At 45.2% G+C, this 16,015-nt stretch overlaps 1 protein-coding gene across 3 annotated transcripts in view; it reads left to right on the plus strand.

Moving 5' to 3' along the window:
• Positions 1–346: 346 nt before the first annotated feature.
• The window catches only part of SMAD9 (SMAD family member 9), a 43,282-nt gene continuing 27,613 nt past the window's right edge, over positions 347–16,015 (plus strand). For 2 of the 3 annotated variants that reach the window (XM_085061336.1, XM_085061350.1), the window contains exons 1-2: positions 347–489; positions 14,701–15,327. In XM_085061336.1, the coding sequence (XP_084917462.1) occupies positions 14,916–15,327 (412 nt within the window). In that variant the 5' untranslated portion in view covers positions 347–489; positions 14,701–14,915. Of the gene's footprint in view, positions 490–10,155; positions 10,354–14,700; positions 15,328–16,015 lie in introns of those variants that run through there. The other variant, XM_085061345.1, reaches the window with a different exon arrangement.

The raw sequence follows: 16,015 nt of genomic DNA on the forward strand, positions 1-16,015 counted from the left end.
CGTGTGAGCGTGCGAGTGTGTGATGCTGAGTGTGTGTGAGCGCGCGTGTGTGTGCTGGTGTGTGTGAGGCTGTGTGCGATGCTGTGTGTGCTGGTGTGTGTGCTGGAGTATGTGCTGGTGTGTGCGATGCTGTGTGCTGGTGTGTGCGATGCTGTGTCCTGGTGTGTGCGATGCCGGGTGCGATGCTGTGTGCTGGTCTGTGTGCTGGAGTATGTGCTGGTGTGTGCGATGCTGTGTGAGCGCGGCGGGGGCGGCGCGGCCGGGGGGTTGCGGGGGCGGGGGGCCGAGGGGCGGGCCAGCGGCCGCGGCGCTGCTGGCCGCGCTCCAGCCCGGCGCACTAATACAGCCTGGCGGCTCCCGCCTGACTGACGCCGGCCGGGGCTGCTGCTGCCGCTGCCGCTGCTGCTGCGCCCTGGCCCCGCCGCCGCCGCCGCCGCCGCGCAGCTGCAGCCCCGCTCCCGCCGAGACCCCGGCCCGCGCCCCTGGCAGGTAAGAGCCGGCGCTCCCGGCCGCGTCCCGGGGAGGGCGGAGGGGGCGAGCAGGAGGGACGGGGGACGGTGCCGCCGCCGTCGCCCCAAACTTCGCGCCGGGGCAGTCCCGCATCCTTCCCCGAGCGGTGCCGTGCGGCGGGGCGGCGGCGGCCGGAGCATCCCCCCGTGCTCCCGGCGGGGCAGCCGCGGCGGCGCCCCGGGCCGGTGTCCCCCCGGCTGGTGGCCCCGGCCCCGCTGGGCTGGGGCGGTGTGCGGGCGGGGGCTGGGGCCGCGGAGCAGCGAGATGAGACAGACCGACGCCAGGACGGCGAGCGAAAGGAGGAGCGCGGGGAAAAAAACATTTTTATGGATGGCTAAACGCTGACAAGTCCTCCCGCTGTCAGGATTTCTTTGCTTCTCGTTTAAGTAGGAGAGGGGAGGGAAAAAAAAAAGAAAAGAAAAGAAAGAAAAGAAGCAACAGAGCCCCACATGACACGTTTGAAAATACTTTTCCTTTCAGAGGTTATTTTCTGTTCAAGAAATCCCGCTCCTGGACACGCTCCCGGGCAAAACGGAGCAGAATTGCTGGGATTCGGTGTTTTTATTCCAGCTACGAACGGTGACTCTGATTGGCTTTTTGTCTTTTGGCTCCGAAGTTAGAACGTTACATGTTAGCAAGTAACCAACATTTCCAAAAACAATAGCCCTCGATATGGCAAATTATAAATCTCTGTAATTTTATCTCCCTGCCCAGGCAGCTCTAAGTGGAGGGAATTCAGACTTCGGCTCATTGGTAACAATTCAGATATTGTGTGGCAACTTTGTGTTTTCCCACTTTGATTTTATGGGTAAATTTATTTGATGCTAGCCAGGTCTGCTTTAAAAGAGGCATTAGTGGGAATAAAAATAAATGACATACACATGGACGTTTGTGCATGCACAGACACGCACGCGCACTGTTAATTACTTGCATTTTATAAATTAGGGAAAAAATATTTCAGCCCAGAATGGCCAACAATTCAATGAAGGAGCTCTCCCTTGGCAGAAGTGGGAAATGATATGCACAGCTCGGGAATGTATTCAAGTTTGCAGTGGTTTGGGAAGGACACTGCAGATAAGGCAAGTTTCAGTGCTCTTCAGTATCTCCGATGTGTGGAAATGTGCCTCTGTATGTGCAAGTATTTGTGTGTTGTTAGGACTAATCTTCCCACCTTCAGGAGTATAAGATGAAGAAAGTGCTGCAAAATTCTTCCCCTCAGCAATGGTAGGACAAATGTCATCACTCAAATAAACCTCATCTGTTTTAATCCAGCCAGACAACTCCCTTCTTTCAGATTTGATAAGTACCAGTGTCTGGCTAGTTCATCTTTGCTTCCTGTTAGATTTTAAAGCAGAGGCTGGGGATGTTCATGGTTTGTTTGTTGGTTTTTAAAATATTGAGTTAGTTTGACTTAGTAGCTAAAATAAACATGCCCAAAAATACATTTAAAGTCAGCTGTATCAAGAAGGATATCTTGTATTTACTGGGTTTGGCAGTAGTTCCTATTCCCGCCTGTCCTTTGTGATGGAATTAGAAACATTTTCTTCTTCACTTTGCTAACTCACACATAAGCTGATAAAAGGTAATACTACAAAAATGACTGGAATAAGGGTCAAGTGTATTTTATCACAGACCCTTATCATATCCATTTGATATATGCAAATCGGGAGATTTCCCGACGTGTGCATCGAATCCGTGTCAGTATTTGTAAACTGATACAAGGTGGAGATAGCTTTTATTTACCTGCAGGAACTGAAACAAATATGCACAAAGCTGTCAACTGCACAACTTTGTGAGGTTGAGTTTTAGTATTTCACCAAGGGCCAGGCACACATGTGCCAAGTACCTGCAGAAGGTGGGGACGTGCATAGAGGAGCGACGTAGCACCTCGGGTCTGAAAGCTACTCTCGAGGAAACTGGCAGTAATGCCCCATTTTGCCTTCAGTGGGTAAAATACAAGGCCCAGGTCACTAAAAGAGGAGTGTAGAAGTGTCAGTATGATGTATCACATAACATTTGGGCAGTTAATCTTCCTTTCTCTCCTTTTATTCTTTTACAGACTTTCTGTATCTGGTATTTGAATCCCTAGCTATCTGCTATTATCAGCCAGGGAGATAGTGTGTCATGCAATCCTCTCTCCTGAATGCTAAAGTGCTGTGATTTTGATGGCCAGGCTAATCTGTTGCTATAAAGTTTTATTTTTCCATTGTTAAATTCAAAGGACAATGACTACTAATTACAAGTGACCTCTAACCAAAACACTAGCTAGAGTTTATCACCAGTGCTGATACTGACAGTAATTCCAGCATCAGCACTCCTGGGCACCCTGTTTCAAAGAAACTTAAGAGAATAAGGGGAAACAGGAGGCACAAAAATATATATATATATGTGCTCTGGGTAATTTGTCTGCTGCAAAAAATGCAGTGATAGTGTGCACAGAGATTCCATTTGCTGTGTAATGTATACCCTTTACAGATTATAATTACAAGGTTGGGGAAGAAAAAAAAGCAAACAATGCATCATGAATATTTTAACTGAAAACAACACAGCAAAAGTATACATAGGAAACGTTGTTCTGTTAAACCAGATAAAGAATCATAGGTGTTACTGTACATGAACAGTAAAGGACAGTAATAAGAACAGTTTGAGATAATCATTGCAGTGCTATTGCAGTATTTGAGAATAGTTGTGAGGAAGCATTAGACTTTGAATACAGTACAATAAAAAAAATTTTTTAAAAATATCCCAAATTATATCCCATCTTATATTTTGTCTACAATGTTTGAATGGTTAATACTGTGGGAATTTTACAGGTGGAGAGGTGACTTAAAGAGTCTTGTGCATTGTGTATTTATTATAGCAGCTAAAAATCTGGTTGTGTTTTTGCAGATGAGTGGATCTACTAGATTGCGGGATCAGAGCCCAGACAGAGATCCTGACTAATACATGTTGGCATTTTATTAAAGCAGGTGAAACATCATTTGTCCAGATTTTGTGCAGACACCTGTGATTTTTAGACAGATTGTTCTACAGGACCACTTGCAGGTTTCTGCACCTTTGATAGACGTAAGGTTGAGCATTTCACTTTGAGGTTCACCTTCTCTGCACAAGCGCATGGCAAGGACATGGTGGAGGTGGACATGGAGTGAAGGAAACTTCCCAATTTATGCAGCCAACCCTTCATAAAAACCCAAGAAAAAACAGAAGAAGAAAATGGGATAATCTTTCCCACATCCTTCTATGCAGAATTTGTTTCCTTCCCACTCTTTTTGCCTTGTCAGTAGCATCACCATCCTCCCTCTGCCAAACTTAGCATCATCTTTGCCTCTTCTGTTTCTTCACAGGTCTTGATACTTCCAGATATCTCTTAACACTTTTCTTCATGTTATTTCTTACATTCCTCCTTCCTTTTGTTTGCAGCTGCCAAAGCATTAGTCTACAAAGTGGCAACTTCCCAGCTTGATACTGCAACCTCCCATTTCCAAATGTGCTCTTTTCTCCCACCTACATTCTGCTCCCAGTCAGCATGACCCCTGCCAAAATCCTGTGTCTTTTGCTTTTATTTCTGAAACATCTCCCATTCTGGAGTCTCTCTATATGCCTGGCCTTTGTATAGGCTTTGAAAACGTTTCCCACATCCCGAGTTCTTCACAGCTGTTGGCCTCAAACTCACCGTCCATTAAAAGAGAGAAATGAGGAGGAAAGAAAATTAGCAGACCCGTGGGTCATTAGAGTTTGTTCTGCTTCAGGCTTCCTTTCACCCTCATTACCTGGCTACAATGGGAGCCAGATTGGCCATTTCTTGATAAGGGTGGCTGTGTGTTTGCTCGGCCTGCTGGTGTGCTGGGTCACGTAGCCGTGCTGTGCCGAACAGCAGGCAGGAGCTGGTCATGGAGCTGCCCTTTCCAGAAGGGCTTGTCTGCCAGCAACAAAGCTCCACCTAATGAAGAATCTTTTATAACATGAATAACCCTGAGGCTGAGGTCAATACATTTCAACAATACTTAATCTGTTTTTGTATGTGTTTTCTTGCTGCTCCTTTCCTTAACAAAAAACCAGTCCTTTGTTTTTTAAGCATTCCTTTGCAGTGTACTTCATGAGAAGAGCTGATGGTGCTTTACAAAGCCATCACTGTCAGGGTACCTGTGTGACAGATGCTGAAATTGAGGCACCTGAGGGAAAGCCATTTAGTGGGAGGCCTGTGGCAGGAAGCGATCCCACACACTGCCCAGTCGGCACAGAACTGACTGGAGGCACAAGCAGTTCATGTGGTTTTTCAAGACTCTTTTATGGTTACTTGCTGGTCTTGCCTATCCAAACCTGCTGGTCTCTGTCAAATTATTCTGGCCCAGCTGCCAATGTGCAGTTTCTTACCCTGCAGCATATATGAGGTAGCTGATTTATCTCTCTCTCATCAACAGAACTTGAATTACTTCACACAAGGCATGAGGCCTTCACAGGGACATCTGGAGTAGAGAAGCCAAAATCTATTCCCATGGGAGGCTGACACCTGAGGCTCCCGTGCCTGTCCTGCTGCATGGCCCTACAGGACCACCTCAAGCTTCTTGGTGGTGACCTCCTTGGCAGCCTTGAGCTGTAGGGGCTGCATGGCCCAGAGCTGATGTTAGGAGGGGAGACAAAGTGCAGAAACAGCCCTGGAGAGATGGGGTATTCCTCAGAATCTTGAGATGGATTTGCAGAAGAAAGAAATACTTCTTTTAAAGGCTCGGGGTCTGATTAGTGCCTTCTGTTCAGCATTTTCTGAAGCTGGTACTTAACATGACATGTCATCTTACATGCTAAAGAGAAACCAGCCCTTGTTTTATACTCCCAGGCTCAAATGTAGGCATATGAAGCCTGTTTAATCTCATAAGCAAGTGTTCTGGTTTACAGAGAATCTGAGCACCCACATCTTCAGCTGAAGTCACTGGGAATGGCCAGCTATCTCCTTCTTTCCCCCACAGGAGAGAACTAGATAGACAAGTTCTTGCTCCTTTTGTCCTTAGCCCTGTTGTTGTGAAATAACTTCCACAGACAGTCCAAGCATATCCAGATGTTTTTCATAGAAAATGTCTTGGTCCCTTGACCAAGGCAATCCCTGCCACTGGATCAGATCTCTACATGGATAAAGCACACTAATACAAGTGCTTGCCTGTCTTCCACATGGTTATTTGCTGCAGTTCTCCAAGATGTAGGCCCTGTGGATGCTCCACCCTTCCTTCCCCCTGCAGGGTTTCACAAGCCACTGAGGGCTCAATTAGCACAGATTACTGCGGATGTTCATGCAGGAGAACCTATATGTCAATCTTATTGCATTAGCAATTTCCCACAGTGATGCACAATGAAAGCCTTTTAGGAAAAACAGATTTGAATGTGATATGGTTTGAACACAATGAAATGCTAATGTGATTCCATGGAAAACTGTTAACGTGATGTGTAAGAAGTGTTTTGTGTGTGAAACCTGTCCCCCCATATGCAGTTGGCCAGGCTGTCTCACCTGGAGAGAAGAGGCAGCCAGCAGAACTGTTACTCCCTCTCCAGGCCTGCTGCCAGAGGGGAAGCACTCCTAGAATTTCTTTCTTTTGAGTATTTTGTTGATGATCCATATGATTGATTGGTCTCTATTTCACTTTCCAAGCTGTGAGATACTAAATTGTCTGCAAAAGATGTCTGCTGTCTTAACACCAGAACTGAGTAACCCTTCAGGCAGACCTCCCTGACGTGGGATGTGCTACCATACAATATGAGGAGAACATTTGCTTTATCCTTTTTCCCTGTGTGCACTGTAAAGGCACAACCAGATCTCCAAAAGCATATTCTCTTCTAACAACTTAAGGCACTGAACTTCCAGAATAGATTCCCATCAGACTAGAGTGCCACATCCTTGGTGCAGTAATTGTTCTATAGATGTATACTTATTCACAACATTCTTAACATCTAAATCTAAGCAAATCCTTTTCCTAAAATGGGTATTTGGGAATATGTCCAAGAATTCCAGTGATTGATAACGAGGATTACAGGATCTGATTAGTGTGGATGTAAACTTTAGACCAGCACTGAAGCTGAAATTCTTTTCATGTCCCCTTCTTCCTTTGTGAAGTGTTTGTTCTGCAGGCACTTGGCTGTATGCTTTGTATTAGAGACGAGTCAGCTTTTATTTTAAAACCAGGAATTCTATTTTTTGCGTATTTCTAACCATTCCATTTTTAGAAACACCAATGGGCTTTGCTACAGTTTCTCTGGGAATGGTGGGTATGTGAGGAATGCAGAACCGACTGGCTAGAATACGGGGATAGCCAGAGTCATGAGACATCATGCATTTTGGCAACCAGGGCAGGTTGATGCACTTCCCCATCACCCCACTGCCTCCTGCCTTCTCCCACAAATACATCCTCAGAGCTCCTTCACGGCATGAGTGCTCCATAGCCTTCAGCTTTGCTGGAGGAAAGCAGCTGAGAGAGGAGTTCTTCCTCAGAGGTGCCAGTCTGGATCTGAGTAAGGCAGCCACAGGAAGGGGTAAAGCAGGGACTGGGTGAATGGGTCTTCTTCCTGACTGCAGGGAGCAGGGTGTGAGGCAGAGAAGAGGATGTGTCCCTGTGGGATTGCATCTTAGAAACTTCAGTGTGGCCCAGACAGGGAACACTGTGTGGTTCACTCCTTATAAACACCGCAGTCACTGGTTTCCTTTAAAAATTAATACTGAGGAAGGAAGTGCAGTCAGAGAGAGATCATAGTGATAAATCGGTCCAGTTTAATATTTTTACTATTCCCTTGTTTAAAAAAATTATATTTTTAATATTCTCTTGGTGCTGGCAGTTTTGTGGGGTGCCTTCAGATATTGTGGGAGATTTTCAAAGGTAAAAATTATTGGGAACATCCAGCCCTCGGGGTTGGGTTGCTGTCCTCAGCAAGTAGATGCCAAGATGCAAGTAGCCTGGGGGCCAAAGCCAGTGTAGCCATGCTAGCCCAGTGCTGCACCTGAAGAGAGGGACTCTTTTGCTTGGTCATACTGGGGGATCAAAATGCTCATCTCAAGGCGTTTTCCAGTCCCTTCTTCATCCCCAAAGCCAGCACAGTAATTCTTGAAGCAAGCTGTGTAAAATACATTCACAGACTTCCTGCAGCAGCTACCCCAACATGGATCTCTCCCACTCATATGCTCTCCCTGATTCTTCAAGTGGACATGAGAGAGAGATTTCCCCTATCCTGTCTGCAACAGCCTTTGCACATGGGGGTACTGTTAGCATGTCCGTGCACCTCTGCTCTCCACATCTTATGTCACACAAATGAAGCTTTGTTGAAGCATCTCTCAATGTGGTCATCCAGAGCAGTCCCACATCAGGAATTGGTACATCCCTTCCTAGTCAGGCATCATGGGCATACCAAACATGACCTGGGTACTTAGTTTTCTTTTTTGACAGAATTTATGCCTCTGAAACACTTCCATGAGTGTCTAGCCTATGGAAATGCGTGTAGCTCTGTTAAGGTGTGCATCTTATATACTTGCATCTTTCCTTCTTTATATCAATAAGAATATATTATTCCTGTCAAGAGAAGCTAAAAGATGCTGAGTAGATGACAGAACACTTGAGTGGTTACACCAGCTCGGAAAAATTACTTGGATGTAACAAAGTTTTAGGCACTAGCATCAGATTTTGTACTTGCTTTATTTGGGAGGCAGTGAGTTCAGGTGAAGGCTCCACAGGGTGGAGGAGTGGCTGGAGAGGCATGAGGTGCTGTGAGATTTGCTCTTTGATATTGATGCCTTCACATAAAATTCATCATGGAAGAATATTCAGAACAAACTTGAAAAAGACTCAAGAAAATGGGTTTCAGAAGCTTGCATTATTCATTTAAGTTTATAGGAATAAACAATGAGAGGCTGACAGGGCTGTGTGAAACATGGATAAATCCAAGCTTCAAGCACTCTACCTCCTATCATTGCATCTGTTTTCAGTTGGAGCAGTCCAGGGTTAAACTGGGAAGAAATTTAATTTCTTAATTAAAAAAAAAAAAAAAAACACTAAGAAGAGAACAACCTTCTTTACATATTATTAAATTAAAACTCTAGATGTCAGGTTTTGTGATTGTGGAAGAAGTCGGTAACATTGTAATGAATAATTCATTCACTGTATTTTCTTGGGTGTGAAAGACAGTGGTTTCAGATAGATTCATAACAGCACCCTTGTCTGGCAGGTCCCAAGCACGACAAAAGCCTCAGGGGATCCCAAATGATGTTGAGGGTGTCACAAGTGGAACAAGTGATTTCCATGCTTCAAGGGTAACATATGGTCACTGTTCCTGAGCCATGAGCTGATAACTGGACTGTGCAGCTCAGGTGTGTGCTTTCACACTCTCTTCTGCACTGAGTGTACATGTGAAACAACTCCTGCCCAGCTCCAAGTTGCTGTGCAGGCAAAAAAACCAAAAAGTGTTGGGGCATGAGGCCCAAGGCAAGGTTAGTGAGGTTCCTCACTCGTTTGAGGCCCAAGTATTTGCAAAACTTCTGTTTGTTTGTTTGTTGTTTGTTTATTTTAAAACCCTTTTTCCTGCTGATGTGTGGAAGCAAGTGGCAGTGATGATGTGACCTGGGAGGTTCTTTGCTGGCCCTGGGCATGTGCTGGCTGCTGCCAGCTGGGCACATTTGAAAATACACCAAGAATCAATTAAAGAAAACTTGCATGCTTCCCTCTTTCATAGTAGGTAGAAGTAACTGAATCAGTGCTAGGTAAAAATAACTAACCAAGAGCATGTTCACAGCATTCCCTCTTCACATTGATCGACTGAAACAATCTTCTCCCTTCCAGTTCTGTTGTGATTCAGTCGCCGAGCGGCAGACTTCCATCTATAATTGTCTCACTGCTCTGTTTTCCAGCCACATGCATCTCCAAGAGCTGCACAGCTTATGTCTAGACGACCCTCTGAGAAATCTCCCTCAGTGGCCTTTACTTAGCTGTTGCAGTGACACTGAGACTGATGATGTCAGGCATTCTCGAGAGAGATAGCCATGCCTCTCACGGTGACGTTTGCCCAGCCCAGTGCTCGAGTGGAGGCAGCACCTTGAAGATTTATGCTGAGACCAGAAGCGCACACACATCTGCACACACCTGTGCTTAGATATGCTGCACACACATGCACAGATATGCCTTTGAGGGAGGCTGGACACTTTGCTTTCACACAGTGGTGTTTTCAGTCTGTTTTTGTTAGCATCCCTGCAGTTTTTCTTTTTGACTTCTGCAGAAAACTTGGAGGGAAATCTAGCAAGGACTAGTAAAATTTCCCTGCTGTGCCCGTGGGAGTGAAATTCCCCCCAGCCTGAGGGAATGCTATGAAGCTGTGTTTGGGAAGGGTTAGGCTAGACATTAGGAAAATGTTCTTCACCCAGAGGGTGGTTGGGCACTGGCACAGGCTCCCCAGGGAAGTGCTGGGTCACAGCATCAACCTGACAGAGTTCAAGAAGTGTTTGGACAATGCTCTGAGGCACATGGTATGATTCTTGGGCCTGTTCTGTGCAGGGCCAGGAGCTGGCTTTGATAATCCTGGGGGGGGGGTCCCTTTAAACTCAGGATACTCTATGATTCTGTGATTCTATGGCAACCGAATTAGAGGGAGCTTCATCTGCATGTTGGACTGCACAGGCATCCTGCTGAGGTGTGATGTGGGTCTTCCCTGACACAGTGGATCCTTTTTGCATTAGGTGAAATTTGAACTTCACAAAACCTTTCCATAGTGGAGATGTCAGAATGTTGCCACATGAGACACAGAGGAGGGCACATTTAATTTCCATGAGCTCTGGAACCCTTGTTATTGAATTCAGCAAGACCTGGCTGCAGTTAGGAAATGGTAAACCCACAATTATGGTAGGCTTTTCCCTGCTCTTGGCATGTCAGGCTCTTTGGTAGCACTGTAAAAGTTACTGAAGTGAAGCTCCTGGAGCAACACATTTCTCCTGTAGACCTGAGGACCTACAGGCTATTTCTACACTGGAACGTAAAAAATGAGCATAGAAGTAGGAGAAAATACCCTAGTCCCTTCCACCTCATGTCCATGTTGCTGGCTGTTAGCCTTGCAGTCATTCAGACTTGAGGTGCCTCATCTTACACAGCATCAGATGTATGTAGTGCCTGATTTTGCTATTTTTTTTCTAAGTGTTTACTTTTAGGTGGAATGGTCCATGCCATGTACACACATATTTTTCTCAAATACATATTTAGGGACTTGAGGATGAGTAGGTCAGAAACAGGTGTCAAAAATTTGGACATGCTTATGTGGCCAAGTAAATTCTACTGAAAGACTGCTTCTATATTAATAAATTAAACATACCTTACACTGTTCTTGGCCTTGAGGCTTCCTTCTGTGCAAAGGCTGTCTCACCCTCCAAAATGTGGTGGCTCTATGCTGACTTGTGATTAGGAGTGAGCCCTGTTACCTCCTAACTCTTGAACTAGGCACAAGAGTGATTTGAGGGAGTGCTGCTGGCACAGACCAAAGCCATTCCAGATGCTGTGGTAATAATATGCTATAGGTAATCAAGTTCCTGTGCCTAGAGATGTTTCCCACCGCTGTTGTGCCATAGCAATAGTAGACAACCCTGTGTTTAGGGAGAATGGAGCCAGTGAACTGGGCTGATGCATTTCCAGTCCCACCTTCTCCTGCAGGCCACAGAAAAATAAGGGTGGGTCCATACTCATACACCAGACATCTTCTGCCTCTTCCCTAAATCAAGCTTCAGACCTTATGGTAAACTCAGCAATGGAATAAAGATTTACAGCATATGGAAGACTGACCATGTTTGGTGTTTACCACTCACTTAGCTGACAGATAGACAAAGCCTTCCTTGTAGTCCCAGAGGAGGGAATGGTGTTTGGAATGAACCCTGAATGATGCCTGATTCATCCTCATGATAGCACACCATATTGTCACTGAGGGAGATAGAGGTGACCAGACCAGAACTTCCATTATCATGTGATGGACATGTGTTGGGAATATGGAACAAAACTGTAACACTTCCCTCTCCACTGCCACTGTAAACTGAGGAGAATTGAGAAACACAGTGGATCATCAGCACAGAAAATACATCAAGTGTGGGTTTGAAACATTTCAACATTGGAAGTTTCAAGCTGGGTAGGCAAGTTGCCTATTACCAAAGGCTTACAGCTTAAGCAACTGCTCTCCTGAAAGACTGTTAAAATTAAATTGTGAATTGACATCTCTGTCGTTGCAGCCCTGGAGCAGAGTTGGTGCCTCGCTATTTCACAATGGAGAATCTAAGCGTAGCAACACAGGGCTTAGTCTGCTGAATAGTGTGCAGTATTATGTAATTTAATAACATTAAGCTAGGATGTTCTGATAATATTATTTGAAAGCCGTTTAGTTTATTTAATACCATTTATATTTTATATGTCAGTTGAATTGAGGGAGAAAAAGATTTTAGAAGAAACTGGGGGAAGCGCGGTAGGAAATTGTGCAATGTACTTATCTGAAACTACATCACATGGTCTGCAAAGCACAGCTTTTGCTTTTATACACATAGTCTTGGCGACTCTCCCACTAGCAACAATAGTGCTCAGACTCATACTGATGTCACTGTTGAGTTATTTAATTTGACTGAACGAGATTAATGTGTTTATTTAAAACCTTGGTCAAAATGGAAAAGAAAATCTCGGGACAATACTTTTACATGAACATGTATGTTTTCACATCAAATGCTTGTAATGTTGCATTAACTTATCTGGAGCAGTTGTTTACACTTGCTAATGCCCAGGAGACCCCCTCAGATAAGAAGTGTGAGCCATTTTCCCTCTCAGCTTAGATGAGAGACTTATACACTGCTACTGGTCCAGTGGGCTTTCATCCCAGGCTTCCCTTGCTTCCTGTTGCTGCTTTCAGGGTTGATCCACAGTGATCCCAGCATTGTTTTGTTTTCTCATGTGAGGATGGGGTTTCGTGGCACCAGGCAATGACAGCAGTGTGGTGGTGGATCCTCCACAGGTTCCCACCAGGGCAGTGAGGGACAGACACCTCCACTGCACAGGATGTCTGGATGGGGCTGGTGCTGCACTCTGTAGGCTGAGCCTGTTCCTGCAAAGGCTGAAGCCTGCCTGCCTAAATTTTATCCACATTTCATTTCACTAACAGCTTGAGGGTTTTTTTTTTCCTGTGATAAATCACTCTGATTTTACTTCATTCTTACATGTACCATCTAAGTGTTTGGAATAGACTGGCTTTGTCTGGAGGCATTGTAACTATCCAGTTAAATATTCCAGGTCACTGGATTTTTACTACTACAGAGTAGGGAAAAAAATCTGGAATCTGAAGTTTCTCTTTGTGTGGTGGGACAGGTTTGGGCAGTTCCATGGAATTGATCTTTGACTGATCAATGGCACGAGCAAGAGGGTTTCTGCCATGATCTGTCAAGAGACTCTCTTGTCAGTTGAGGACAAATGGACACACATAGATAGATAACATAGAAATTGCGTAAACCAGAGGTCAGTGCTGTGGTGGGTACCTGAAGCAAGGTGTGCTTGTTCTGCCTTCCAGTTTTGTAGTTCCTCTGTACATATTTTCATGGTGCTTGGAATATGAAAGTCTTGGAGAACAGCAGCTGCTGCTGCCAAAGAGTTGCTTTCAAGCTTTCTCCTCTGTGAGGCCAAGTGCTTCCATCTTCCTAGTACAGTGGAAAGCTTTTGGGACTTTGAGCCCTTTTGGCCATTGCTGCTGCTGTTATGGAGGAAGGGAAAAAACTTGTTATGTTTCCATGTATCTGTGTTTCTCAGGGTGATGGGCATTTCAAAGGGTGATGCAGTGGGGCTTAGGGATGGGCATGAGAACAAAACAGAAGAGCTGGGAGAAAAACAGCTCTAGGCAGTCGTTGGTCCTCAGTAAACATCACAGCCTGTCCAAGAGGCTGTGCTGTCCTGGGCCATGTGTGCTCATTCTGCCAAGAAACCAGTCTTGGGATTGGCTTCCTGTCTCAGTGTGTTGTACCTGCGCCTGCACATGGAGTTCCCAGGCACCCTTTGAACTCCTACAAGATCTGTACATTTAAGAAAATTGCACAAAAATATGGTTTGTGAAGCTCTGCCACTCCCAGTGCTGGGCAACATCTGTCTCCTCAATGGCTGCATGTCAGTGGTGCTGAGGACCATGAACAGGCCTTTATTGGTGTGGGAAAAAAGGTCCATAGGGGTGGACTAGGGCAGTCATGGAACTGCTTTCCTAGAGGCATCCACTTGGAAGCTGCTCCCATCTCCTGTTCTAAGTGCCCTTTATTCAGACCTTTGGACTTGCTATGCACAGGGGGTCCATGAAGTATATTTAAAGCAGTAAATAGCTTGACGTACGAGGACATTTCTCCTCAGAGTTCCAGTCAGTGGAAGTATGTAATTTTCAGCTAAAATTAGACTGGCTCCAGCTATATGAAGAAAAAAAAAAAAAAAGGAAAAGCCCTCAAGAATTAAACTTTTTCTGTTGGACTTTGTCAGATGTAGCAGCTCCTAGCAAAAATAACTCAGGGTTCATCCAGTACAAACTGTGTCCAAAAGTCTGTGATTTGGATCCAGAAATCTGTGAACTGTTGAAGAGAGAGAAACAGACTGTGTAGGCAAAAAAAAGTTTTTCTCTTCTATGTGAGAAAACATAAATCAGTTTAGAGAATACTAGTAGATCTTTCAAAGGCCTTAAATGAAATCTGGAGGTAGTTTGATTTTAAATTAATTTTGCAGTTAATATTGTACAACTCTTGACAGTACAGTGAGATTGGAGTGGCAGAGAGGGAGTTGAAGTCAGAATAGTATTTTACTCATTGCTGCCATAAAATTTGATATTAGAGATTTATTTTCATGGAAGATGCTTGAGCTGAGCTTACAGGTACCAGCATATAAAAAGGAGGGCAAATTTTCTTTTTTTCTAAAAATAATCTTAGTCTTGCAACCATTTGCCTGGTGCATTAAACCCTAAACACAAATTAATGTGACTGGATACTTAACAGTTTCCATGGTCCAACTCTAAAATAAGTGGGAAGGATAGTAGGGAGGAGAGGCTTGGGCCCAAAATAAACATCAAAAACCAAACAGAAAACCACTGAAAATTAACTACACATTTTGAATAATTTCTCTTTCCAAATATTTTATTGAGGGAACAATAGAAATAGTGTGTGAAGCCTAACTCTGTATTGTGTTGCTGTTCCAGGCTTCCTCAGCAGTTTCTTGATGTTTGGAAAGTTCTGAGACCCACCCTGTTGGACTACTTGTAACCAGTGCCTAAGAGTACAAAAACGTGTGCGTGGAAGAGCCTTTCCTTGAAGGAAGTGTCCATCTCAGCCCTGTGGAAACTCTGTGCAGGCCTTGCAAGGCAGGAGAGCAGTTTGCCCTTCCATTGACTCTCGTGCTTAATCTCTGCTTCTTATGCACTCCAGCACCCCTATCAGTTCCCTGTTCTCCTTCACCAGCCCTGCAGTGAAAAGGCTGCTGGGCTGGAAACAAGGAGATGAAGAAGAGAAGTGGGCAGAAAAAGCTGTTGATTCCTTGGTGAAGAAGTTAAAGAAGAAAAAAGGAGCCATGGAAGAACTGGAGAGGGCTCTGAGCTGCCCGGGCCAGCCCAGTAAGTGCGTCACGATCCCACGCTCCCTGGATGGGCGGCTGCAGGTGTCTCACCGCAAGGGGCTTCCCCACGTCATCTACTGCAGAGTGTGGCGCTGGCCTGATTTGCAATCTCACCATGAGTTGAAACCACTGGAATGCTGTGAGTTCCCTTTCGGCTCAAAGCAGAAAGAAGTGTGCATCAACCCCTACCATTACCGGCGGGTGGAAACCCCAGGTAATTATGTCATCTGCAAATGATTCGCATCTCTGGGTTAGCTCTTGCTCTGGCAGGTCTAGTCTTGGTGCATCCTTGTGCTCTGAAATGTGAGCAGGCAGGCTCCATCTGATGGAAGGATCGTGGATCTTGCCCTGCCTGGTGGTATCACAGCTCTGGCAGCCAGGAGTAAAGAGGGAGTAAGGAGCCCCTCTCCCGGGGGGTCTGCAGCCCATCAGACCCCTGAGGGCACCCGGATCTTGTCCAAGGTGCTGAAAGCAACTTCCTCTCCACGGGCGTGGGTGCTGAATCTTTCCCATATGATCTGGTGGCAATTTGCATGAAGTCTGGGCACCAGCCTGGCCTTACCACCGCGGTGAGATATATGTCTCATTGAAAACCAACAATTGACTCATAAACCCCCAGGAAACACTATCTCTCTCTTTAAAGATAAGAGTTGCAGTAAGATGGCATTTTTTGCAGTGAATATGAAACCAGGGCAGTTGATTCTTTCTAAAATGCCTGGTGGCCTGCCTTAAGTGGGATTTACTTACATAAATGTAGAGTTTATGTGACATAAATCCACCAAGTTCCCATAAAACTTTGAAATTTTCCACTGATAATCCTCTTTGGCCTGCACTAAAAATTTACGACCTCACTGAAAGGTAATTTAATTGGGCTTTTTGTCAATGAAACAGCTGTTAAAACA

Source organism: Lichenostomus cassidix, chromosome 1 (genome assembly GCF_008360975.1).
Source record: "Lichenostomus cassidix isolate B80296 chromosome 1, HeHo_3.0, whole genome shotgun sequence".
NCBI lineage: Eukaryota > Metazoa > Chordata > Aves > Passeriformes > Meliphagidae > Lichenostomus > Lichenostomus cassidix.